The 24,903-nt window shown below is 45.3% G+C and overlaps 1 protein-coding gene across 1 annotated transcript; it reads left to right on the top strand.

Annotated features, from left to right (window-relative positions):
- Nucleotides 1-3,435: 3,435 nt before the first annotated feature.
- LOC128438531 (spermatid perinuclear RNA-binding protein-like) lies at nt 3,436-24,519 on the top strand. The gene is made up of 17 exons (XM_053421114.1): nt 3,436-3,477; nt 4,476-4,705; nt 4,958-5,123; nt 7,212-7,359; nt 11,744-11,859; nt 13,160-13,255; nt 13,396-13,507; nt 14,863-14,960; nt 16,444-16,549; nt 16,768-16,833; nt 19,466-19,674; nt 20,288-20,437; nt 21,144-21,278; nt 22,090-22,230; nt 22,357-22,480; nt 22,794-22,844; nt 24,431-24,519. Exons 1-17 carry the CDS (start codon nt 3,436-3,438, stop codon nt 24,517-24,519), a joined length of 2,079 nt encoding a protein of 692 aa, XP_053277089.1.
- Nucleotides 24,520-24,903: the final 384 nt, after the last annotated feature.

The raw sequence follows: 24,903 nt of genomic DNA, 5'->3' as shown, positions 1-24,903 counted from the left end.
AGGTGGAGGCTCGTTAGCATTCTCCTGCTGCCGTCCTCGTCTCCCAACACGTGGCTACATCCTCCATTACGGATCACTTGTAAACGTTTTGAAGTTGTGCTGTTTTGGAAGCGGGAGCGTGCGGCTCTGTGAGGCAGACGTCTCAGCAGCTGGCCCAGTAATTGTTGTGTCATATTGATCAACATCCTTTCTCTGCTGATATTTATTTTCAAGCAGTTTCTCTCACGCTGTTTGATTTGCTGCACGGTTGAAAAGGATTCTGCAAACAGAGCTGATGGGACGTTCCTTTGCTCGGCTCCGTCATTGAAAAGCAGGTCAAGGTGACGGGGGAATCTGATTGACGCTGGGCTCGACCCACCGAGTCCCCTGGGATGTTTTACAGCTGCTCTGCTCCTCCACCACATGGCAGCACCACAGGCTCACGTCTCATTAGCATCTGACTGTGTGGGCAGAACTGCAGCTTCATGGAATGTGTTTTAGCAGTGAGAAGAGATTCAGAGTAATTACATGGATGTGTTGGTGTGAGGCCAGACGACACTGACACAAATCTCACAGCAGCATCTGAACAGTGAAAACCATCGTCTCATAACAGAAGAACACAAACTCTGGTCTTCAGATGAATATGGCTCAGTGACTTACACCGTGATGGGTTTATCCACTGATAATCAATTCCCTGGTCTTATATAGACGTCTGTACAGCACGGGGGGGGGGTAATTCGTGCTGTAAACGACACAAAGAAAAACTACTGGAGCACTTGAACATAATTTGAAATATGTTTTGCAGAAGCTTCGAGAAACTAAAAAACAAACCAGAATGTCCCTCAGAGCCCGGACCAGCAGCCCCTGAAACTCAATCAAGCTGCTCTAAATCAGATATATCAGTTCTCTAAACATGTCTGATGATCTGGATCCATGAATTATTCTCTAGGAAAGATTGACAGACGTTTGACGATGTTAAAGAAAGACATCTGTGTCTCTATCAATGCTCCAATCGAATGGCTTCCTCCTCGGCCTGCATCCCGTCCTTCTACCAAGTCTTGTTTAAATGGGTTCAGTCCTTTTTCGGTAATCCCGCGGACAATGAACGGTCAGCGAGCGAAAACACAACCTCCACCAAGTTGTTAAAGATTGACACAAACTCTTCTGCAGCCACAACCTGATGAAGTCGGGAATATTTTGCTTTATATTTTTATTTCTTGTCTTGTCGCCGTGAATCGTGAAGCACGGGGGGGGGGGGGGGGGGGTTACAAGTTCTGACATCTGTACAATCATTTTCACTCTGGACGGTGCAGCCCCAAAATTCTCAGCATTTAGTCGATGTGTGTTCAGAGCGGATTAGAATAAGCTTTTAAATCCTGGTTCACCCACATTATGAAAAACAAACGGTACAAACACAAAAGGTCAGATCTGGATCAGCAGCAGTTGAATTAATAAAACGTTTCTTTTTTACTTCCTCCTCCAGTGAGACCGACCAAGAGGACTCGTCAGGAGACGTCTGACTGCATGAAGAGGCCGAGAGACGGGACCCTGGTCCTCACCTAGACCTCCCCCACCCCCCACCCCACTGCCTGGACATGGTGAGCCTCCTGTTCATATCTGCATGCTGTGCATATTTAGCCTTTCATTAAATATACTGAGACGCATTTGGTGACCGATCAGGTGACAGTTGCCATGTTCACAGTCAGGAAGAGTTTGATTACTGGAAATCTGGTGGAAAGTGGAGTGAACTCAACCAAACGAGTCTTGATACGTGGAACAAGAGAAAATTGAGTTTTAATTGTGTCTTTGTCCGTGTGATGGTTCTTCAAATGCTGCGTGTGTTGGAATCAGAGGTCGTGTGTATGGTACAAGACCCAGTTTGACTTTCCAGTTTGAAATATTTACCAAATTACTAAGATCTTAGTCGACAACATCGACATCAACCCTTTGTCTTCACCTTTCTAGAAAACAGCACCTCCCAGTGGCAGCACAGCGCAACTGCGGTTATGTAGCGGGAAAGAAGAAGTGATAAAATGTCAGTTTTATTTGTTTATGGGTGAAATTAATGATCTTTAAAGAGTGGGACATGGATTTGTGTACTTGCTGATGTCTCTGTGGTTCTCAGTGAATCTGATCACACTCCATCCTCCATGTATATATGATGATTTGTGTTATTCACAGGATTCTGGACGGATCGATATATATTTTTTGGGGGAAAGAATTTGTGAAGAAAATAATGTTCTTTCAGAATCTCATTTCAGAGTCTCTTTCTGGGCCGTTTCTCAGAAGCTTGGTTCCCCTCATATACAGTAAATCATGCTGCCCCCCCCCCCTCCCCTGGGTCATTTAACAGAGAAAAGAAATTATTTCTGATGCGTGTGTGTCAGATGGAAGTCGATGGCATCTTCTTCTGCGTTTCATTAAAGCAGTGGATGTCATTATGGTGTAATTGCGGTGCGACTCCGAGCTCCCAGCTGTCTCCTGCTGGGCAGATTAAAGGAAGGAGCCCGACGCGGAGCCGGGCCGGGATCCAGAGTCGGTGTTGATGCCATGAAAGTCTTAATCTTTCATTTAGATCTCGTTAATGTTTGTGTGTAGCCGGGTGTTATTGACGCTGCCCACACTTGTCACTACACAGCCTCGGATGCCCCCGGCAGTTCGGCGAGAGATTAGCTAGGTCGTGATGAATGACCCCCCCGCAACTCCGGCACAAGCCCCAGAGACTCGTGGCCATGAATTATTAAAGCACCGTCATAAATAACTCACCGTAATGAGGGGTGCTTACACGCTGCAGGCGGGAGAGAGGGGGGAGCGGAGAGGAGGAGAGGGAGAGGAGAGTTGAAGAGGAAGGGATGATGGAGAGAGATGGCAGCTTGACCTTGGACTGATAGAGCGGCGTGATGCTCGACCGGCGCACTGATGCACTCGGGCGTGTAAAACAGAGCAAAGAGCTAATTCTCCTGTCAGTGAGTTGGACTCTATGTTTAAGTGCATGTCATCGATGTGGATGTTAAGTATCAGCGGCAGGGAGGGAGGACTCAGGTGTCCTGTCTCTCATCTGCACAACACCAGGGTTCAGCTCAGACAAATCACACAACAAAACATTTATTAAGACACTGTTTCCTGAAACACCTTCTTGTCTGACACAAGCGCAGCAGCTACGGCAGCTGAGAAGGTCATTCCAGGTGTTTCTTGTAGAAGAAATCTCTGAGTTAGATGAGTTTAAATCTGTGTTTTATAATTCAAACATACGCTTTTTGCTGCCTGGAAGATATAATGGTAAATGGTTTTGTATTTATAGATTGCTTTTCTAGTCTTGATGACTCAAAGTGCTTTACAGTACAGTTCTACATTCACTCATTCACGCACACATTCATTCAGTGCATCTATTTGCAGCACTTTGTTATTCTATGGGGGCCATTCGGGGTTCAGCATCTTGCCCAAGGACACTTCGGCATGCAGATGGGTCAGACTAGGGATCGAACAGCCGACCTTCAGGTTGGAGGACGACCGCTCTACCCCTCAGCCGCAGCCGCCCTACCTCAGATCTGCTTCTAACATTTTCAGTTGACGTGAGCATCAGGCAGCAGCGGCCGCATCTGTCAAGATCTGAGGATTCCACTGTATCACTGAGTTTTTAAAATATGTATAATATATAAGTATGAAGCTGCTGAGTGGACATCACCCCTGACACACCCAGCGAATGAGAGCAAACGTGATGGTCAACACGCAAGCGGCAGGAAAATGGTTGCACATCATTGTGAGCTCATTTTTGGGGTCAATTAGAGCTTGATGATTTAAAACAAGTGTTTAAATAGGTAGAGCAGCACTTGGAGATGACTCCTCACACCTCCACCAGGGCTCCTCCATAAAACCTAACAGCTCTTTCATCTTTGAGTGACAGTGACTCTGTTGTTTTGTCTCCTGAACACAGGAGCTGGTTTTCATGCAGCAGTGCTTTGGGACATTTCTTTCAGTCATGACATATCTTAACTCTCTGACAGAATGTGCTCTCTATGTTCAGAGGTTTCTCTTGACGCTGCTACTTTCAGCTTCAAGATGTTTTGTGACCAAACCAAACTCCCACAGTCCTGGTGAAGCAGAGAAACTTCATTTCCTTATAACCAGGAGTTCAAACAGGTCTGTGAGTCAGAAACATCCGGATGAGTTCTCTTAATAAACCAGTCCGTGCTCACCGGCTGTTTATCAACCATCAACGTTCCCACTGGTGACATTCAGGCTGATTAGTGATAATGAGGAGACACACGCAGCTTCTCAAAGGTCACGAGTCGTAGAGGTCACAGTTATGATTTCAGCAGAGGCCCATTGAAGTCCATCAGTGGACTCTGGTGTTTCCTCTCTGGACGTCCTTGAGCTCCAGTGTCCACCTGCTCTCTGTGGGATTCATGCTGGACACATGAGCCTCATCTGGAATCACAACGTGCCTGAAAGTAAAAAACCATAACGCCTCTCTCTCTCCCCTCTTCTGAACCCAGAGGTCGTTCCGATCGTTTGCAAACGACGACCGCCATGTCATGGCCAAGCACGCCAGCATCTACCCGGCGCCCGAGGAGCTGGAGGCCGTGCAGACGCTGGTGTCCACCGTGGAGGGAGCCCTCAAGAAAGTCTCAGATTGGATGGACGGCCTCAGCAAATCCTCCGAGAAGACGTCCACTGAGAACGAGGCAGCGGACGACGAAGTGGAGGATGATGCTGCGGAGTCAAAGTATGTTCCTGTGTGTGTGTGTGTGTGTGTCTGTGTGTGTGTGTGATTAAACGCACTGACCCTGGTCAAACTGTCCTCAGAACGTCCCCAGACTGTCTTTTATAACCGTTTTTTATAACTGGTTAGTAGTGGAGGAGAAACTCTTCTCTGGCTGCAGGTGTCTATTTGTGTCTAATCAGCTGTAAAACATCTTCGTGACTGTTTGAGAATGTGACGCTGTCTGTCCTCCGTCTGTCCTCCGTCTGTCCTCAGGCTGCAGGCCAGGTCAGTGCTGTGCGGGGTGACCCGAGTCGGCCTGGTGGCGAAGGGCCTGCTGATCAAGGGAGACCTGGAGCTGGAGCTGGTGCTGATGTGCCGAGAGAAACCCACCAAGCTGCTGCTGTACACCATCAGCGCCAACCTCCCCCTGCAGATCCAGGTACTGATCTCCAATCACCTCCAGCACTGAGTCTGAATGAAAGAGTCTATCAATGTGTTGAGTGGCGCTCGCTGACCTGAATGCTGGAAATTACCCATGATCCCCGGCTTCCTGAACCACTTGATGATACTGGGATGGAAATCTGGAAACATAAGAGGCTGGAAACACCAAATTTGTCTACTTAAATTTTAAAAGGGGCTTTCTGCAGAAAGGATCAACACAGGGATCTCAGAGTGAAGATGCAGGACAGCCAAATGCAAGGATCTTATAGAGGAGGACTAAGGCTGTCTCTCAGAACCAGTTCAGACTGGTTCTGTAGGCGCAGGTTGAGAGAGGACTCTAAACACAGAAAACTCATCTACATATGTTTCCTTTGGAAAGAAGCAGAAATACATTCAGTTCTTTGGAGAGTAAATAAGTGATAAAAAGGTTCTGACAGTTTTCAGTTCATAAACAGTTCAGACCATTAAACAGTTCAGGTCATAAAGTATTTGGACATGTTGTATATATATGTAGATACAGGTCATACAAGTCTTTAGACAGGGCTGCAAAAACTTACTTTCCAACTACAAAATAGTTGTCAACCACACTTAGTAAATTGTTCCGATACAAATTACAGGCAAACTATAAAAACTATCAAACAATTTAAAATAAAGAAATTAAGAAATGTTGCACAGCAGCACAACACAGTCTCATTTCATCCTCAATATTTGTATGGACAGTTGTTTCTGATAAACACTCCGGTAGCTGAGGTTTTTCTTTTTTATTTCACGATGAAGAACCTTACAGGACAAAATATAAAATCATGGAAATGTAAAATCCCTTGTGCCACTAAACCAACATCTCTGCCGTCACTTGGTCGTTTAAATCAGGAACTGTGACTTATTAAGAATCTCACAGCATGGGAGGGTTTTCTCTTTTAAGCTCTGTTTGCATAAAAATGAGCAGAATAATAGGCAGAATGGGACGAAGCAGAAAGAAATACTCAACGTAAAAAAAAACTTTAGGCACAAAAACACTCACTAACCAAGTTACATTTAAATAATGAGCCACCCCCGCATCACAAAGTGTGAACTTTAGGGATTAAATGTGTCGGTCGGCAGCCGTCAATGAGAACCAGCGTTTCCTCCTCAACACTGACTCAAAGTTCATATCTTCAAAAAGTTCCCTTATTGATCAAATGAAAACCAAAACCACTCAGATTAACTCTCCGACAAAACAATCGCAGATACTTTTGTGTTGTTGACATTTCAACAAATCTTAAAACAAAACATAATTTCCTGATCGTCTATTTCAGATTCAGCGATTTATCTCTGTCACTCTGTTTTATTGGGATGTTAAAAGCACAGACTAATCTACAGACCCCAACCACTGACCACATGGACCCGGGGGCGTTTCTTTATAGACACCGGACCTGTTATTCCAATTGGATATGATGCACCTCAGCATATTATAACACTTTATAACAAAATGATCATCCTGAATATGAGCAGGATTTGTCTCCTTTAACATCTCAGCCGTGGAATGGTTTCCATCCCTTCTAGCATCTTCCATGGTGTCTCAAGCCGTTATTTGACAGGAGAGAGTTAAACTTTAAATGGTTCACATCAAATGTATGAAAATGACAATTAAACATGGAGGAGATGTTTTACCAAGTTGTGACCCTGGTTTAATTCCTACCTACATGTATCCAAAGCATTTTGCAGGATATTCATTTATGGTCAAGTCAAGAGTTTTTTTCTTTAAGCCGTTTTACCTGCAGGCCTCAATTAGTGTTTAATAGTTTACTCATTTATTTTCTTTGATAATAACAGATGATGAATATATGAATTAAATGATTAATATATAACACCGATCTTGATCAGGAAGTAATTGTGCATTTAATTGGTGTTTTACTTTCCTCAGCTCAGAGTGAAATACATGGTTACAGGTTATTAAAATACATTTGCAGAAGGTGAACCCTCAGAGAACTGATCTGCTTAGTGTTCATAAACAATTTAATTAGACGTGTTGTTCTGCATTTTGTCCTGAACAAGCAACAGGAGTCAGTGTTTGATTTTTGATTAATGGAGCAGCTTTGCCTTTCAGACGATGACGGAGGAGAAATACGAGGTTCGGTCGAGCGTCCCTGAAGCAGCCATCCAGGTCTGCAGCTCCAAAACCCCTCAACTCACCCTGAAGATCACCCTGTCCTCGTTAGCCATGAGGGACGAGCGGCACAGCAGCACCGAGGAAGGTACTGACTCCTCCTCTCAACCCTTTAACCCCCCCCCCCCCCCCCCCCCCCCATCGCTTGGTGGGAGAGGAAGCTCTTGTTTTGACCTTGAGGGCTGAGAGATTGGAAAAGAGGGAGGAAAGAGGGGGAGGGACTTACAGGAATATATAAAGGTATAAAAGTGCTGTGAAACTTGAGCTAGAAACCGGAGACACACTGGGGGACGTTGGGGGGAGGATGATACATGGAGAGGTTGGAAGCTGAGAGGGCGAACGAGGGGGGAAAAGGAGAAGGGACGATATGGATCTGCAGGGATTTCTATAGAGGACGTGTTGGGATTGGTCTCTGGTATCATGAGATTCATCGATCGGGATTTAGAATCAGATTAGAGAAGTTGTTTCTTTTTTAAAAGCGTTGTTTTTGAAAGTCGACATCGTTTTTAGGCCGGGAGCAGATTTGGTGAAGGAAACGAATCCCTGGAGGAGGAGCTGGTTGTTCAAGTTAAATAATGCTTCACACCAACAAGACACTTTATTATCTTGTGAACATTTCCTGTGAAAAACGGCCACAAAATGATGGGAAACTTAACTCTGGGCTCTGTCGGGCGTCTGCAGGTCAAGAGCTGAGGTCTGGCATCAATCAGTGCCGTGTTGGTTTTCTCCCACAAATGGGAATGAAATGGAAAAAGAATGGAAGGCGAGTCAGAAGTGAAGCTGCTATTATGAAACGGCGAGTCTCATTGTGCTGCTCGCTTCCAGCAGGAAAGATTGAGTCAAGCTCAATAGGTAGAAAAATGGATTCTTCTCTCAGACAGGAGAGAGGCTGACAACCATTTCCCCTCTGGTTCAACATCCTGTCAGCACAAACAAGCACAGAGTCACACTCCAGGTTTGTTTTACTGTGAAATCACATCAACGAGAATAAACCTCTGCTGTTCACATACACACCGGAGAAGAGCTGACGTCCTGATGAGGTTCTTACGTCTGAATATTAAAAAGACAAGTATCAGGATGAAGCTTTAGACTAAACCTAGCAGGTTCCTTGAAGTATCCCTTTGTTAAGCATGTATGTTTAGGTTAAGGAGATATTTTAAACATATTTTCAAATTGGTAAAATCAGTCTAGATCTGATTTAATGAATCTGGTATTAGATATTTAATTTCTTCTCACTCTTTAACACTAGAACAGAAAAGTGTAAATCTTCAGTTTGCAGGAAATCAGCCTGAAAGTCGAAGATTTGAATTTTGAGTCAGAGAATCTCATAGTGGAGCCTTAGTTTTCATTTAGCTGCTGACTCAGCGCTCTTTGACTTCACGCTGCTCTCTTTCAAGGTCCATGAGCCATCCATTAACATGGAGGAGGTGGGGTTTGTGACCTCTACTGCAGCCAGCCACCAGGGGGCAATCTGGATGATTCATGAAGTCAATGGGGCACTGGATTGATAACCCAGTTTGTTGTGGCTCTTTGAGGAACCTGTTGAGGATGAACTGGTCTTACTGGCGCTGTGCGGCTCACAGATGACCCCTGGTTGTCGCCTCTGCTCACTGACTGTTGGATTTGTTGCCGTAGCTCCGCAGGTTCGAGTCCCAGTGGATCGACGCCTCTCTGCGACCCCGCCGCCGCCGCCGAGGCGCCCCCCCCTCCCCACCCGGCAGCAGGAAACCCTGGGTACAGAGGGGTTCCCCGACAAGCAAATCAAACCAACCCACTCACTCTCTAACCCCCCCCTCCCCTCTGTCGACTGAACTTCTCTCTGGGTCGCCATGAAATTCTGGTCCATGTCTATGACCAAGCAAACAGACTAAAATAACAAAACGACGTCATTACCCAGAAGCCCCGGTCCACATCTGTGCCTCGCTGCTTTAATCACTGGGGCGGGCCCCTCTCGGCCAATCAATTTTTATTGGCTCAGAAATGACTTCCCATAATTTCATGTAATAAAAATGGTGTTAATTGAATTTACCTGATGTACTGGTCACTAATCAAATTCCCTCGAAGCTACGATGTGGAGGAGAATTTATCATCGTTGTTGTGTTTGTGGTCGTGAGCTGAGGCTCCTTCATGTTCAGCTCAGGAGACACGAGAAGGGACGAGAACCCACGACACTGAGATCTGAAGACCTGCAGGGTTATTTATTATTCATATCCTGTTCTAACTCCGCTCTTTAAGACTTTGAGTCTTTGGCCCAGTGTTTTAACGGCGGAGCAGCTGTCCAATCACAGCCCCGCGACGCCCATCAATCAGATCTGATTTATTTAGCACGTGTTTAAATTAAGGAAAATCACCACTAAGTGGAAGCTAATGAGGAAATGGAAACCAAATGTCAAAGCGGGGGACGAATCAGCTACGAGACGGGAAGAAAATGTCAAGTAAATTACTGCTAAAATAATGAATCTGTTAATTAATGTAACAGAGAAATTGACATTTACACAAATACTTTTTTTTTGACCGGCAGCGTCATTAGAACTTTTATGTTTAAACCAGACTGAAGTGGATTTTCATGGCCAATGCCAATTTATCGTCCATATATATAAAAAAGTATTCATAAAATTTAAACAAACATAATTTCTTTATTGTTTATTATAGCAAGTAAAAGTTACAGATACATCAATCAAACTGTAGTTATGTCATCATTTCTCAGATTTTCTATTTGTCAGTTTTAGAATAAAATCAGTCATATGAAGTGTGATGATGTAAATGTTATTGTTAAGTCTCTTTACACGTTACAGCCTCACGCAATGATTGCAAAATAAAATGAGCTTTTAATTATATCTGACACAATCAAGTATAATCTCGGTTTAATACACAATATAGTTAATTGAAAGTAAGTAAACAAGACAGTTAGAAACTCTTAATCTGAATTTTATTTCTAAATATAAATGGACGACATGTCTCCACTTCCTCCCACTCCCCACAAGTGAAGCCAAAATATATGATTGCTGCCATCTTGCATCGATAACCTATACTGCAGCCAGCCAGCAGGGGGCGAGCAAGACGGTTTGGCTCCAGTCATGTCGTCCATCTTTATATAAACAGGAACACTTCTATATGTTTCAGTTTCTCCCCACAAACTATTTTGAGGACAGAAACATTGTTGAATGGTTCTATTTTGTCAAGTTTCACTTCAATTCCCAATTTCATTTGTTATTTCGGTCTCCAGGTTCAGCTAGCAAACAAAACCTTTACCCCCCCCCCCCCCCCCCCAAAAAAAAATATGAAGAAGTTCCCACACACACTCATAACAAACCATCCCATTAGCTGCAGAGCTCCTCTCAGTACAGTACATTACCCAGAAGTCCCAGGGGCAGAGCAGGAAGGCCCTCGTTCCCACCTGGAGGTCAGACACCTGCGTCTCTCATCAGCTCCTTCATCTTCCTCCTCCTCTTCATCATGTTCGGCTTCCACTCGGGTCTCCTCAGCCACAGACTGCTGCACCTGCTGCTGACGTGTCACACACACACCAACCAATTAGGTTTTGGAATCCTGCAGATATTTGGAATCACAGGCTCCACTTGTCTTCTGTTTTTTTAAAGCTCTGTGTCAGCATTACTGTCGGCGCGGTAGAAAAAGAGCCAGGATTTAAATCTCTGCTCATAGGAGTTGATCTTTGAACCATGATGGGAGAGATTCCACTACGATGGGACGTTCGTCAGGATCTAATATTTGCTGCTCGGCAAGAAGCTGAAGACTAAAGATAAGGTTTCAAGTCGCACAGGAGTGTGTGTGTTCTGTTCCCTGGAGGAGGTCATTGATAACCTGCAGTTCGTGCTGAGCTCTGCAGTGTGGTCTGCAGTCTGTCTCCCCCCCCCCCCATTCTCTGTTCATCTGCTTGACTGTCCCACAGTGGACCGGCCTTCATTTTCTTTCCAGGGTGGCGTTCTCACTCACTGTCAGATGTTTATGTTGTTGTTGTCATATGCTGTCACTCTTCTTCTGCTACTATTCTCCCATGGCTCCGCCTCAAGTCATGGCAGGAGGGCCCCCCCCCCTCCCCCAACAAAACCTGCAGAGCAAACTTTAAATCTTTGAATCGCTGCACTCAGACTTTTCTGAGCTGATGAATCAATGGACGTGTTGTAAATCTGACCTTTGACCCCTCGCCATGCTCTCATTTCTCCTCCTGTGCTGTAATTGATATCAGACTAATCTCCAGCCACTGATCTGCATCACGAGTGAGACTCCAGCCCCCCCCCCCCCCCCCCTTTCCAAGAAAATCACACAATCTCTCAAATTACCAGTGTATTAACCCCCCCCCCCCCGTAGCGGTCAGATCAGTGGATTTGCCTAATAATTAGTTGTTCAACGCTGCTGCCTGTGTGTGTGTCTGTGTCTGTGTGTGTGTGCGTGTGAGGTCAGCGAGGTCACACTCACACTCTGTCCTGTCTCACCCTGTCCCCTCTCTCCAGAGAAGGCCGATCAAGACGTCCACGAGGACGAGGAAGAGGAGGACGAAGACGATGTCCTGGACAGGAACAAGTGCCGGGCAGCGCTGGCTCTGCTCCGACATGCCAAATGGTTCCAGGTGAGCTGAGCAGACTGTGATGGAGCCACAGACCTTCTGGTTAGAGGTGGACCCGCTCTACCCCCTGAGCCACATGCTGCCCCCAGTTAGTGTAGAAGGAAGTTAAATCCCAGCAGCCCAATGTCTCTCGTGCTTTAATTCTTCACCTTCTGTATAGATGAGGACATGTCCTCCACTCTGCTCTCAAGTCAGGTGTCAACCATCTCCATCTTTTAATGTTGCAAAGTATGAAGATGTTAGAACGAGTGTTGCCCTTCGTTTGAATCGTATCGTCTGGCATCAACCCCACGGACATAATCTGCCGATCCTCAGGAATCTTGTGACAGTGTTTAACACGAGTGTTTCTAGAACAGCTTGGAAACTGTAGAGGAAGAAGCTGACACAGCGATTTAACTCTGATTGTCACTTCACCACATAGAAGTGGATGAAGTGGGTTGTTCTGCTGCTGAGGGAGGACAGTAGGGAGGAGGGGGGGGGGGGGGGGGTGAAGGTCAGGTGAGTCAGTGAGCAGCTCCCCTCAGGGCAGGAGAGCCAAATGCTAAATGTAGTGTCAGAGTGAAGAGCTGCACTGCAGAGTGAAGGTGAGGATTCACTCTATATTCAGACATCACTAATCCCACCTGCACAAAGGATCAGAATAATAACAGAAGAAACAATTAGCTCCTGATTTCAGCCCCATACTTCATTTCATCTCATAATCAGTGTCTGTGATCTTCATCATATTATTTGTTTTTGAAGTCAATTCCACCATCATCATCATCATCGTCTCCATTTTCGTTTCAATCACTGCTTCTTCTGATTTCCAATTTAATGCTCTTCTCTCTTTTTGAACATTGACAGAAGTGGTGTTGAATAAATTTGTGAACAAAAGCTGAGAAAAACTAATATTAAGTTTTCTAATTGGTTTTTCTGACTGAACCTTTACTTGTACGTGACCAAACTCTGTGGAGAGGACCTGCTCCCGATGTAGATATGAAGTATTTAAATATAAAAGGACCATTCCAGGGTGAAGAATTCCTGGTTCTGCTCCATAATCAATCCATTTGTTTTGCTGTTAACGAAAAGACAAACTGGAGACAGGACATTGTGACTTGATTGTCTACAGCTTCACCGATTGGCCGAGGCGTTCGACCACCAAATCCAGTTTTTCCAGCATATTGACAGTTCGGGGATCGTGAAACTGCATCGTCAGGAGCTGGAGATCTGGAAACACCAGACTGCTGTCATGTGAAAGGGCTGCTCAGTAACTTGTGTGTGTCTGTGTGTGTGTGTGTGTGTGTGTGTGTGTGTACCCCCCCAGGCCCGTGTCACAGACCTCAAGTCCTGCGTCATCATCTTGAGGATCCTCAGAGACATGTGCAACACACTGCCAGCGTGGCAGCCCCTCAAAGGACGGGTAAGGGACGTCCATAGAATCACAATAGTCTCACCCTGTCCTGTCCTCCCTCTTGGTTCAGTCTCCTGTCCTGACAGCAGCTGGTTTACTTTGCGTTGTGTCCAGTTGTCCAGTATCTTCTCTCTGTGTGTCCTCCCCAGCCTCTGGAGCTGCTCTGTGAAAAGGCCTTAGCCACCTGCAACCGGCCGCTGGGTCCAGCTGAGGCCCTGCGTCGCGTCATGGAGTGCGTCGCCTCAGGGATCCTCCTGCCAGGTCTGTGATCCTCCAGTCAGCCTCCACACCTCCCTTCTCACACTGTTCAGCCCCCGGGTTAGAGGTCCTGAACCTTCACTACCCATCAAAGGGTGGAAACTGGTGTAAATGGTGAATTGGTGGCTGAACTTATAGGAAGACTTGAGGTCAATACGAGACCATTTTGAAGTTAAGCACATTTTTTATTGCTCTTTGAAGAAAGACAAAAAGAGGAGAAACATGGTTAGTGGTGATTTTATGAATGAGTCTGAGGGGACAGAGTCCACTGTCTCTGTCTCTGTCTGAGTCAACGAGACAAAGACTGAATGAACACCGGAGCAGTTCTCCTTCAGACGACTCAAGGAAACGAGGCACAGTTTGACTCGGGCCACTTCCAGCGGGGGAGCTGAACTCTGACCTCGACTGTCGGGCAGTTTGAGTATTTGATGTGGGGGGGGCTTAGGAAGCAGCTCTCTGTTGGACGCCACTGAGTCAAACAGCTCTGCACTGGCTGCAGCCGTGGTCGGGTGAGAGCCCAGGGACTGACCAACGTGATGATCTCACAGAAAACCTCTCACAGTAGAAGGAGGGGAGTGAATCTGAAGCCTTAAAGGGAACAAATTCATAAACACATGTATATCATTTTTTCAGGGACAAATATTGGTGTGAGAGGTTTGATAAAAGCCGCCAGAGAAATGTATCAACGAGCTCTCATGAGGTAAAAAAGGCTCAACAAGCAAAAAAAGACAAATATAAATATTGTTTTTATCTTGGCAGGAGATTTAGAAACAAGACTTATGATTCCAGCAGTTTTTATGTTATTATGAATCGTGAATCAAGTTTTTCACGGACGCAGCCGATGCTCCGCCCTCTGCTCAATACACTTTCAATCTTGTAGAGGATAAAAGTTATTCTGACAGAAATTAATATACGTGTGTGTCATCAGTGGCAGGAGTCGGCCTTAGTGAGTGACTTTCATATCAGTCATTTACAAAATGAAATTAAAAATTTTGAAAGTGAAATTTAAATCATCAAGGACGTTGGAAGAATGCAAAACATTTATCTCCTGAGATCCCACAGACAGATTTGATCCGACAGTCGTCCACGTAGAAGAATTCGTATTTATCTGATAAATAGAAAGACGTCCTCAGATTTGTGTTTCCTCTGTCGTTGTCTAATCCCTGATTTGGGAAACGTTAAGCCTTCAGTGACTGGATTTTTAAAATTGACTTCAGGGTGTTTTCCCTCAGTGGAGAAGCAGCAGGTGAATCACTGCTGTGTTGGAAGACGAGAGGAAGTCCGAGGTGTATGTTCCTCTTCGGGGGGGGGGGGTCGGAACCTCGCTGTGGAAACACTGATGTGGTTTCTCTCCACAGGAGGTCCAGGAGTTCATGACCCCTGTGAACGGGGACCTGCCGACATCCTGTCTGACCTCAGCGCCCAGCAGGCGGACGCCATCACACACAGCGCACAGGTCAGTCCACCCGCAGAGCAGCTCACTTTACCCATCATGCACCTGTGCTGCGGAGACAACATCACAGACTCCTTTTGCTTTGAGCGGTTTATTATTCTGTGAGCACTTCTATCAGCAGGGGCTCTGACACTGTACCGTGATTCTACATCAGATCAGATCTGCACCTAGCGATTAGTATTTGCCACCCTGTTATTTTCTCAGTGGGGCAGCTGCAGGTTTAATGCTTTGCTCAAAGGCACTTTGACAGTAGCTGTTAAGGGAGATGGTGTTTTCATGTCCACGTTATCCTGACGACTCAGAGAGTCTGAACCTCCTGGAGCTTTGCAGGAAGTTTTAACAACGATTTTTAACAAGGATTTGTGAAAACTCAGATTTATTCTCAGGAAAAACTTGTAGAAGATTTTTATTTTTCTGTATTTTTTCTCTGAGATGTTTTTAGTTCAGAAGCTACTGAACTAGGGGAGGTCTTTCATTTTAACAGCTGCTTTCTGGACGTTGTTTTTACATCTCCAGCTCAGAGCATCATAAAAAGTCCCCTTCCTGTTCTCCTGCCTCAAAACACCAGGAGCTAACTGATCCCTGATCATTAGTCAGGCCCAGAAAGAGAAACTCAGCCGGGCAACATGGGAGAGCTTGAAACATCTCACCAAGGGGCCCCCCCCACCGCACCAAAGTCAGCGTTTCTTCCTGGAATACTGACGATTAACGTTTCCTTTACACTGATTGAAGGGGGGGGGGGGGTATTTAAAGCTCACGTCGGCTCTATAAATAGCTGAGCGGCCGGACGCTGACCCTGGGTAAGCAGCCCCTCGGTGCTGCTGAGGCTTGATGAACCAGCAGCCTAATTAGCCACATAATAAGCGTTGGAACACTTTCACTCGCTCACACCCACAACAACACCGCCACCGCAACTGCTGCTGCTGCTGCACAACAAAGTCCCCCCCCCCCCCCCCCCCCCGGGCGGAAGATATGGGCTCAGCGCTGAGAAAAAGAAAAAGACATCCTCAAATCCATCTTTTCCTCCCTCTCTCTCTCTCTCTCTCTCTCTTTCTCTCTCCCTCTCCCTCTCTCTCTCTCCCTCTCTCTCTCTCTCTCTCTCTCTCTCTCTCCCCCTCTCTCTGTCTCTGCCTCCTGCTTCGGTCTCTGGAGTCGGATGAAACGTGCCTGAAATGGAAAGCTTGGAATATTTTTCTTTCTTTTTTCCTCTCCCTCCTTCGTCTGTGCCCAGTGTTTACTACCCCCCCCCCCCCCCCAGAGAACGCAGGTTTACACAAACATGGGGCCAATCACACGAGCCTCCAGGATAATTAAAGCGTATTGATCGGAGAATAAATGGAATCGAAGCAGCCCCCGTTTATTTCTCTGCTCTCAGGGTTCTGTTGCCAATCCAGTGATGTGCCCTTATTCTGTCTGTGTGTGTCTGTGTGTGTGTGTGTGTGTGTGTGTGTGTGTGTGTGTGTGTGTGTGTGTGTGTGTGTTACAGCATGCGTTACGCCTCCTCGCCTTCGGACAGCTTTACAAGGTCTTGAATATGGATCCTCTCCCTGCGAACAAACCCTCCCCAAGACTGTTTGAAGGTGTGTGTTTGTGTATTCATCATTTGTGTGTTTGTGCGTCCCCTATGTGCCTTTCGTTTTGTTTGTATCCCTCCGTTATTCTCCTCTTCACTCCTGTGTTGTGTGACCTGCAGTAGCAGTGATAATGAGGACGTGTGTCGTTTGTGTGTCCTCTCTTTCGTGGTCTGTGCGTGTTGTGTGATGTTTGATGTCACCTCTGATCGCTCCGTGTGTGTGTTTGTGCTCCTCAGGTTGTCAGAAGAGGCTCCGGGAGGACGTCGGGTCGGACGACAGAGACTTCATCAAACGGATGAAAGGTGATTTTACTCGTCGATCTCAATCCTCCTGCCGTCACCTTCAGGAAACAAATAACAAAATCTGCTGTGTCGAGGGCGAGAGGAGGGAAGTGCACGAGGAAGAATCCGTTGGTTTGTTTGTCTGTTTGTCAGCAGGTTAACACAAAAACCACTGAACAGATTTCAATAAAACTTGGTTTGGGGTTGGAACATGGGCCAAGAGAAAAGCCCATTAAGTTTTAGCAGTGTCTATCTGTTTGCTCACGTGTCCAAATTACACCAAATTCGACTCTGCACTTCCTCAGGCCCTCGACAACACACATGACAAGTATGAAGCTGATCAGATGAACTCTTCTCCAGATATGTGAGCCACATACACACAGACAGAGATTTATTCTGGTAGATATTGAGGGATCTGATATCTACAAGTTTATTAAAGTTAGAATCCAGATCCAGTGGATTTAAAAGTGGTTTTGTGATCGTCTAGAAACCTGTAACTGACCCAAATGTCTTTTAATCAATCTGTTTTGTAATCTCAGCTCCTAAAGCTTGGTTTAAATCAAGAGGTTTGATCTCTACTGACTCAAGACCATTCAGTCAAATGAGCTTCATCAAGTTGACAGTTTGGTCCTCAGAAGAAGCGGCAGAGTGAGCGCTCACTGTGCTTGACCTCCGCGGTAAAAATCCCTCCAAAGGTCAACCTCGCTGTGACATCACAATGTTCCTCAAAGACACTTTTCTGGACGATATATTCATCAACACAACTCGAGTGAAAACTTCTACATTTGACATATAAACGCAGAGTATGAGCTTTCAGTTGTATATTTGTGGAACCCGCCACAGCACATGGGGTGTGTGTGTGTGTGTGTGTGGGTCTGTGTGTCTGTGTGTGTGTGTGTGTCTGTGTGTGTCTGTGTGTGCTCTGGACAGTCGACTCTCTGGGTTTGTGTAAGAGGTGGAGTCGATGGAGCTGAAAGACGAGAGCAGTGAGGCAGAGCTTTTCTTTTTGACGCTCTGATTCAAGCAGAATCAAACCAAACGAGCCGTCAGGGTAAAGAACAGACGACCCGCCGTTTGTCGTGTTTTCACTTCGGTCCGTGTCGGAGGAAAGAAAACCCTCCGACCCTGAAGCCTTCATGAGATCCCATCAAGAAACCAGTGAGGTGTCCTGTGTCACCAGGACACCGTGAAACCAACTGCATGAAGCAGGTTTCAAAGTTAAAATTCTTTAAGGTTATCAGATCGAAGGTGAAGAGGAGGAGCGGAGGACCACTTCCTCTCCAGCTTCTGGAGTCAGAAGTCTGATTTGAGTGGACACAGGTTCGAACCCAACTGATGGCTGCAGCCCCCCCCCCCCGTGTCTGTCGGTGTCACAGTAATTAAATCGACTCTCACCGAGACGACTCTCATCTGCCTCCAGTTCAAAGGAGGTGACGGGAGGCCGAGATAGAGAGGGATTAATTATCTCACTGCCTCCCGTCGCACAAACGCTCACATGTACACACACCACGTACACACAAGACACACACACATATGCATCCCCGGCGTGTAGACACCTCCTCCCCCTCTCCTCCTCCCGGCACCTGTCCATCAGCACCGTCACATTCGTCTCCCTCAGCTGCTTCGTGTTTCCCGATGTGAAGTGACACCTGTTTGAATACGTGAATATTTATTTCATCATTTCCACTGATTTCCTCAGGTTTTCTAAAAGGAGGTGAAAGAGTTCAAATATCTTTTCATCCTGTTTCTGAGACTAAATAGGGATGAAACCTGAATCAGGGAATAAACCCACTGCAGGATTTTGACATCACTTGTTTCACATTACAAACATTTTGATCAGTTTCTCAGACAGAGAAGTAAACACATTAAGGATGGTTTGTCCTTGGAGGAGGAACCAGGTCTCTGGTCTGAATTCATTTAGTCTGTTTGTTATTCCAAAGTGTTTTTCAGACTCAGGAACATGAACAAATCTTCTGCAGCTTCAAAGCTCAATTGACACAAAGCTGCAGCTGGAGTCAGGGTTTCAGGGTTTCATTTCCAACTCATCTGTGAGATATTATTGCTCATAAGCTCCGGGGCAGCGGAGAGCTCCTCAGCTCCTCAGCTCGTCAGCTCTCCTCAGTGTAACGTGTCCGTCCAATCAGCTGCTTATCGAAAGTGACAGAGCCAATCAGAAGGCTGCTGACACTTCCTGCTCCTGGATTCATGAGTGAAGTCTCGGCACGGAGCTCAGGGAACATGTGTCAGGTTTAAAACACACACGTTTTCCATTTAGCTGCTAAAGAGCCTGATGTCTGAACGCGTCTGTGTCGTTCATGTGTGAAAAGACACAATTCTGTTGACATGCTTCGGAGTTCACGTCTGAAAACGGCTCAAGTGAAACTCCTTTGCCGAATTTGAAATGATTCTCTCGAGGTTTCCTTAAGATAACGCATTAACGAGGCAAAAGAGATTTTTAAATTCACAGTGGCGTTGACCTTTGACCTTCAACCATCAATACTAATAGTTTATTGTTCAGTGAAAGTCGTACCAAATTCAGAGAAACTCCCTCAAGGTGTCCTTCAGTTATCTGGTTGACTGGAGGGACGACCTGAAAACCTACATGTCTGTTATTAGAGGTTCAGTCTTCACCCTGATGTCTCTGCTCCTTTAGTCCTGGACTGGAGGATGACCGACCCGAACCACCCCATGAACGCCCTGATGCGTCTGAACCAGATCCACCCGGGTCTCCAGTACCGCCTGCTGTCCCAGTCCGGCCCGGTCCACGCTCCGGTCTTCACCATGTCCGTGGAGATCCAGGGAACCACCTACCAGGCCACGGGGAACTCCAAGAGAACCGCCAAGCTCCAAGTCGCCCTCAAGGTGTTTACAGGTTGAAGTGTTTCACTGGGAACAAACTAACGTCCAAACAAATTCACAAAATATCATAGAAATCAGTTCAGCAGTTAAAAATAATCCTGTTTACTGTTTTTACTGGAAAAATCTAAATCTTTCCACGTGTTGTGCGGCGTCGTCTCACTTTTAATAACCTCTAAGTCTTTTTAACTGATCTTGAGTTCAGCTTCACTTTATGACCTGTCATGATTTGTATTAAATTAAATTAAAAAGAATACTCTACTTAGTTTTTAGGATTCACAGTTAACTGAATATCTGTTATTTCCAAAGCTCTGATGTTTGAAGTGGTCACTATTGAGCTCCAGCGAACTCGGACCAAACGATTCATCACAGATAATAAATAAAACAAAAAATCTGAAGATTAACCGATTAAGAAAATAATGGTTTGAGGGATGATGTATGAGAATCGTTTTGTTGAACTCAGTCAGTTCGACTCCTCTTATTTTGTTTTTCACACACGTCCAGCTCAGCCAGTCTGTGTGGTGTTGTTGATTTCCACTTCACAGCAGCTCGCTGGTTGTAATGCCTTGCTCATGGACAGTCAGAGATGATGGATGTGAACCTGTGACTCACTCTTCAGGCGCTGCAGGCTCTGGGCTTCGTTCTGCCCGGCGACGCAGACGTGGACTCGCTGAGCGCCGACGAGAAGTCAGATGGAGAAGGGAAGAACGACAGGATGTCCAGCAGCTCCAGCTCCACCTCCATCACCTCCTCCACGGACACACAGGAGGTGGGAGACACACACACACACACACACACACACACACACACACACACACACACACACACACACACACACACAAACACACACACACACTCAAAGAAAACACTGGGATTGTTAACTCTTACTGTTTGATTGATGCTCAGTGATGAGATCCTTCACTAATCACAGTCACATCAGTTAGCTCGATAACAAATCATAAATATTTATGATTAATATGATCTTTATTTCATTTTAATATTTAACTCTCTGATCAAAGATCCTCACTGGAAGTGTTGTTAACATCTTCCTGTTTAAATCAACCTTAAATAAAAACCATAATAGTTAATACATTAAATAATTTGGCAGCAGAAAGTCAAAACCTCTCTTACGCTCGTTAAGACGTCATTATGTTTTTATAACGTGCTGTTAAACCTGTGTTGATGACACATGGTGGCGCTAGAGAGTGGTGTGTGGGGGGGGGGGGGGACCAAAACATGTTCAGGAAGTGTTACAGATATTTTTTTCAATACTAGATGAATAATATCAGTACTATTATTGTTTATTAAGATTTATGAACCTTTTAGCAGAGGTCCTAGATTTAGAAGATATGAAGCATTTGGAGATTCTCCAGGAAATGACATCACAGTGAGAACAAAGAACATTTCTACTGCAGAGTTCAAAGTTTTAATAACTTTAACTAGGACGTCCGGCCTGATTCTCTGTCCGTCTCCAGTCCAGAGCTCCAGGTCCGATTCTGACGGCCGGAGGTAAGAACCCGGTGATGGAGCTGAACGAGAAGCGCCGCGGCCTCAAGTACGAGCTGATCTCAGAGAGCGGCAGCAGCTACGACAAGCGCTTCATCATAGAGGTACGAGAACACGCCCACGCTGGGACTCACTGACTTCCTGTCGGATCGGAACCCGACGGCTCGTTCGATGATCTTCAGACGTTCGTTCTCTTGTGGTGTCGAGAACTAAACTGCACATTTTCTCTGAGGATTATTTCTCTGGTAAAGAAGTTTGATTGAAAAGAAAAAGAGTAGTTTAACCGAAATGATTGACAGCTGAAGTCTGATTTTAAAAAATCACTATGTTCACGTCACTCATTGATTTAATTGACAGATTTTTATGTCGTTATTTTCACTGTGGAAGAAAATTTGTGAACTGACGATCCACAACATTTTAATCCTCACAAACAACAACGTTAACACCTCAAGTCTCTTTTTCATCTTCACCATATGTTAAACTAAAAGTCCAATTAATTTATCTACAATAAACTGAGCTGTAAAAAGCTTAAACAAACAAACTTTCAGTAGTTTAACGTCAGAATTCGACTGAACTGTCTGAAAACCGTTATTTCTACTGAGAAACAAAAACAACTAGAATGTCTCCGTCGAGCTCAAACCTCAGTCTCCTTCAATTCAGTCAAGCTGAAGCAACTTACACTCAGATATTAGTTCTCTCAACATGTCCGAGTTCTTTCATCGAGATTCAGGAATTATTCTCTGAGGAATGAAGCAAAATGTAAAAAGAAAATGACCTCAATTCTTCCTCAAGTCCCATTGTTCAAGAAAATTTCAGCCATTTTTGCGTAATCCTGCAAAATAACAACTTCCAACGTTCCCTTTCTGAAACCACATTTAACTTCCTGAGCTTGTAAATCTTTGTGTCGTGCGACAGGTGGAAGTGGACAAGCAGGTTTTTCGGGGAACGGGTCCCAATAAGAAAGTAGCCAAAGCGAGTGCAGCGCTAGCCGCCCTGAAGAGCCTGTTCTCCGGCTCCAGCTCCACGAGCAGCAAGAAGAGACGGAGCAATCCTCCGGTGAGTGATCGGCCAGGACGAGGCCGACAGCAGCAGCTCTCCTGCAGCCTGAAGTCACCCAGCGTCAACTCTGTGTGTGTGTGTGTGTGTGTGTGTTTGTGTGTGTCTCTGTGTGTGTGTTTGCAGCCAAAGCGACCGGTGACCTCGGTGCTGACCCTCCCGGCCCTCGCTGCCAGGCCTCACCGGGTCCCCGTCATCCCCAGAGCTCCCTACATCAGCACCCCCCCCACCCACGGGTACATCCCCCCAGGTGAGCGACACACAGCAGAGCACCTCAGAGACGGCTCATCAGAAAACAAATACGATCAATTTTTCCTCATCAAGATCCATAATTTACTCACTAAATTCTCACAATTTTGAAGAAGATGTTGAACTTGAAATAAAGAAGAAGACAAAACCTGATCATCATAAACTTAATGATTTACTGTTATGTTCGGCTAGGTGTACCTAATAAACTGACCCTGGAGGAAACAGCTAATTTTATATCGCAGATTCATGTTCTCAGTTGATTAATTATTAACTGTGTATATATATATATATATCAGTATTTTCTGTGCTTACAGGTTTCGGTGCTCCCTTCGGTTACAGCCCTGCAGGGCCCCTCCCTCCCTACGGTGAGATCCTCTTCATCACTAACTGATCAATCCATTAAGTCTTCATCACATCATCCCAATATTATTATTTCTTTTCTTTTTCTTTGCTCCTCCTCAGGTTTTCCCTCCAGAATGTCCTCAGTAGTTCTCCCAGTCATCAGAGTCCCCCCATCTTACCCCGTCACCCACCTCTACCCATATTAAGACTCATCTCACAGGAAATCACTGTTTTTCCAGACTTCTGACCAGTTTCTCCATCAGCACCAGTTCCTGCTGCACTTTCATTACATTGAATCTGCTCATTAGAAAGTTGTGCTCTGACAAATCAGCTCTGAGGTCATCAAACCATTAAAACCATCCAGTAAAACCGTTTACTTCATAAACACTTTAAGTCTTAAATGTTCAATTCAGCAGATTTTGTGTAATCCGGCAAACAAACAAACAGTGTTTCCCATAAATCATCTTCCAATTCATCCACAGTTTCATAATGAACCAGAAAACGTTTTATACACTTCTCATAATATCACAAGATATTATATTCTCTACCTTGGTGTTTTGCTCCATTGCTGCTTTGTAAAACTTTGTGGAGATCTATTTGTGGCACGATTTTCTGCTTGTTTGCGTTATCTTTGCGTTATCTTCATAAAGTTGTATTTAATAATAATATATATATTTAATTCACTTTAGCTAATGAATATCAAATGTAAGAAACAGCCACAGATGAATAAACATGGGATGGATCAGAGAAGTTTAACTCGTGGATGTGAACCTTGTGTTTTCTTGAGAGAAGCAGGTTCACGTCCCTCTGATGCACCGACACACGTTTTCTTTCAGTTTGGATTTTTGATGTTTACACTTTCTCTTCCATTTGAGCCATTTTGTGTTGAGTTATTATAAAACTCTCCTTTCAGGGAGATTTTTACTTTGACCGGTTTGTAGATAATATTCTTTTAAAATAAATGAATATTTTTGTGAACGGGCTGAGTCGTCATGATTTATGTTTATTTTTTTTTGTGGGTTAAAGCTTCTTTACAAAGACGCTTTTGTAGATTATTCATGTTAAGTTATTTTATCTTAAGTTACGTCAAATTCAACAAGTTCTCTTTCAGTCCAGGTCTCATCCTTCCACCAAGTTTCGTATCAACATGCTCGGTAGTTTTTGTGAGATCTCAAACAGACGTGAGTGAGAACATGTAACAATCACTCCGGTGAAGTCGATGTCACCGTCAAAGCTAAAACGTCTTTAAAGATAAACCTGCGCCAAACTTTCATGATCGATCTTCCACGAGTTATAAAACCACGAGTCTGAAATGAAGTTTGGAGAAAATCAGATTATTGATCAGCTGTAAACTTGGGTCTGTTTTTTGTGTGCAACCTGCGGATCCTTTGTTTCTGGATTGGAACTTATTAACGATCCCAGAGAGAAATAACGTAGCCGAGCCGCAGTGTGATCGATAAACGTGACTGCACTGAATCTACTTATTTCCCTCGACCTTTCAGGATCCGGGGAGACTCCACTAGACATTTCAGGAGGTTCTAAACTAGCAGGTGATGATTTGTGCTGCTGTTAACCCCCCCCCCCCCCCCCCCGCCTGTGTCTCCTGCAGGAGGCCTGTACATCGACAGTGCCTACTACCAGCCGCAGACCATCGCCACCCCTATAATCATCCACCTGGGCCCTCAGGATCTTTTCTGACCCTCGCTCTGCAACGGACTCAACCTCCTGTTTAATCCCGGCCCTTATTAAACTCTGTCAGCGCCTCTCAGTTACTGCAGCACCGCTCCCCCGGGGTTCTGCTTCCACCTGAGACACGGCAGCAATATTGAAAGCAATATGGAGGAGAGCGCACCGCGGGCGACACCGTGCCGGCTGCAGGGTCGAGTGAGGAGGAGGCTGCAGCCGGGACCTGGTTTGGAAAAACATCAATAAAACACAAAGCAATACTTCTCCTGCCTTCGGGAATCTCACCGCGTTCCAGAGCAACTGGACTCTGAGCTGAAACAAACAATGTGATCTGCTGAATGTAAATACAATATTTAATACTCTGTACATATGGATGTTTGTGAGTTTTCAATATAT

The sequence above is a fragment of the Pleuronectes platessa genome, chromosome 4 (assembly GCF_947347685.1).
Source record: "Pleuronectes platessa chromosome 4, fPlePla1.1, whole genome shotgun sequence".
NCBI classification, from domain to species: domain Eukaryota; kingdom Metazoa; phylum Chordata; class Actinopteri; order Pleuronectiformes; family Pleuronectidae; genus Pleuronectes; species Pleuronectes platessa.
Note: the sequence above shows the minus strand (reverse complement) of the source record. Positions and strands in the feature narration are given on the sequence as shown.

What these genes read in the sequence shown, in the direction of transcription:
- LOC128438531 (XM_053421114.1), top strand. Translation starts at nt 3,436, where the DNA reads ATGCAGATGGGTCAGACTAGGGATCGAACAGCCGACCTTCAG. An exon ending in CTCAGGGATCCTCCTGCCAG is followed by an intron (nt 13,508 to 14,862) that starts GTCTGTGATCCT and finishes TTCTCTCCACAG; the next exon opens with GAGGTCCAGGAGTTCATGAC. An exon ending in CCATCACACACAGCGCACAG is followed by an intron (nt 14,961 to 16,443) that starts GTCAGTCCACCC and finishes TGTGTGTTACAG; the next exon opens with CATGCGTTACGCCTCCTCGC.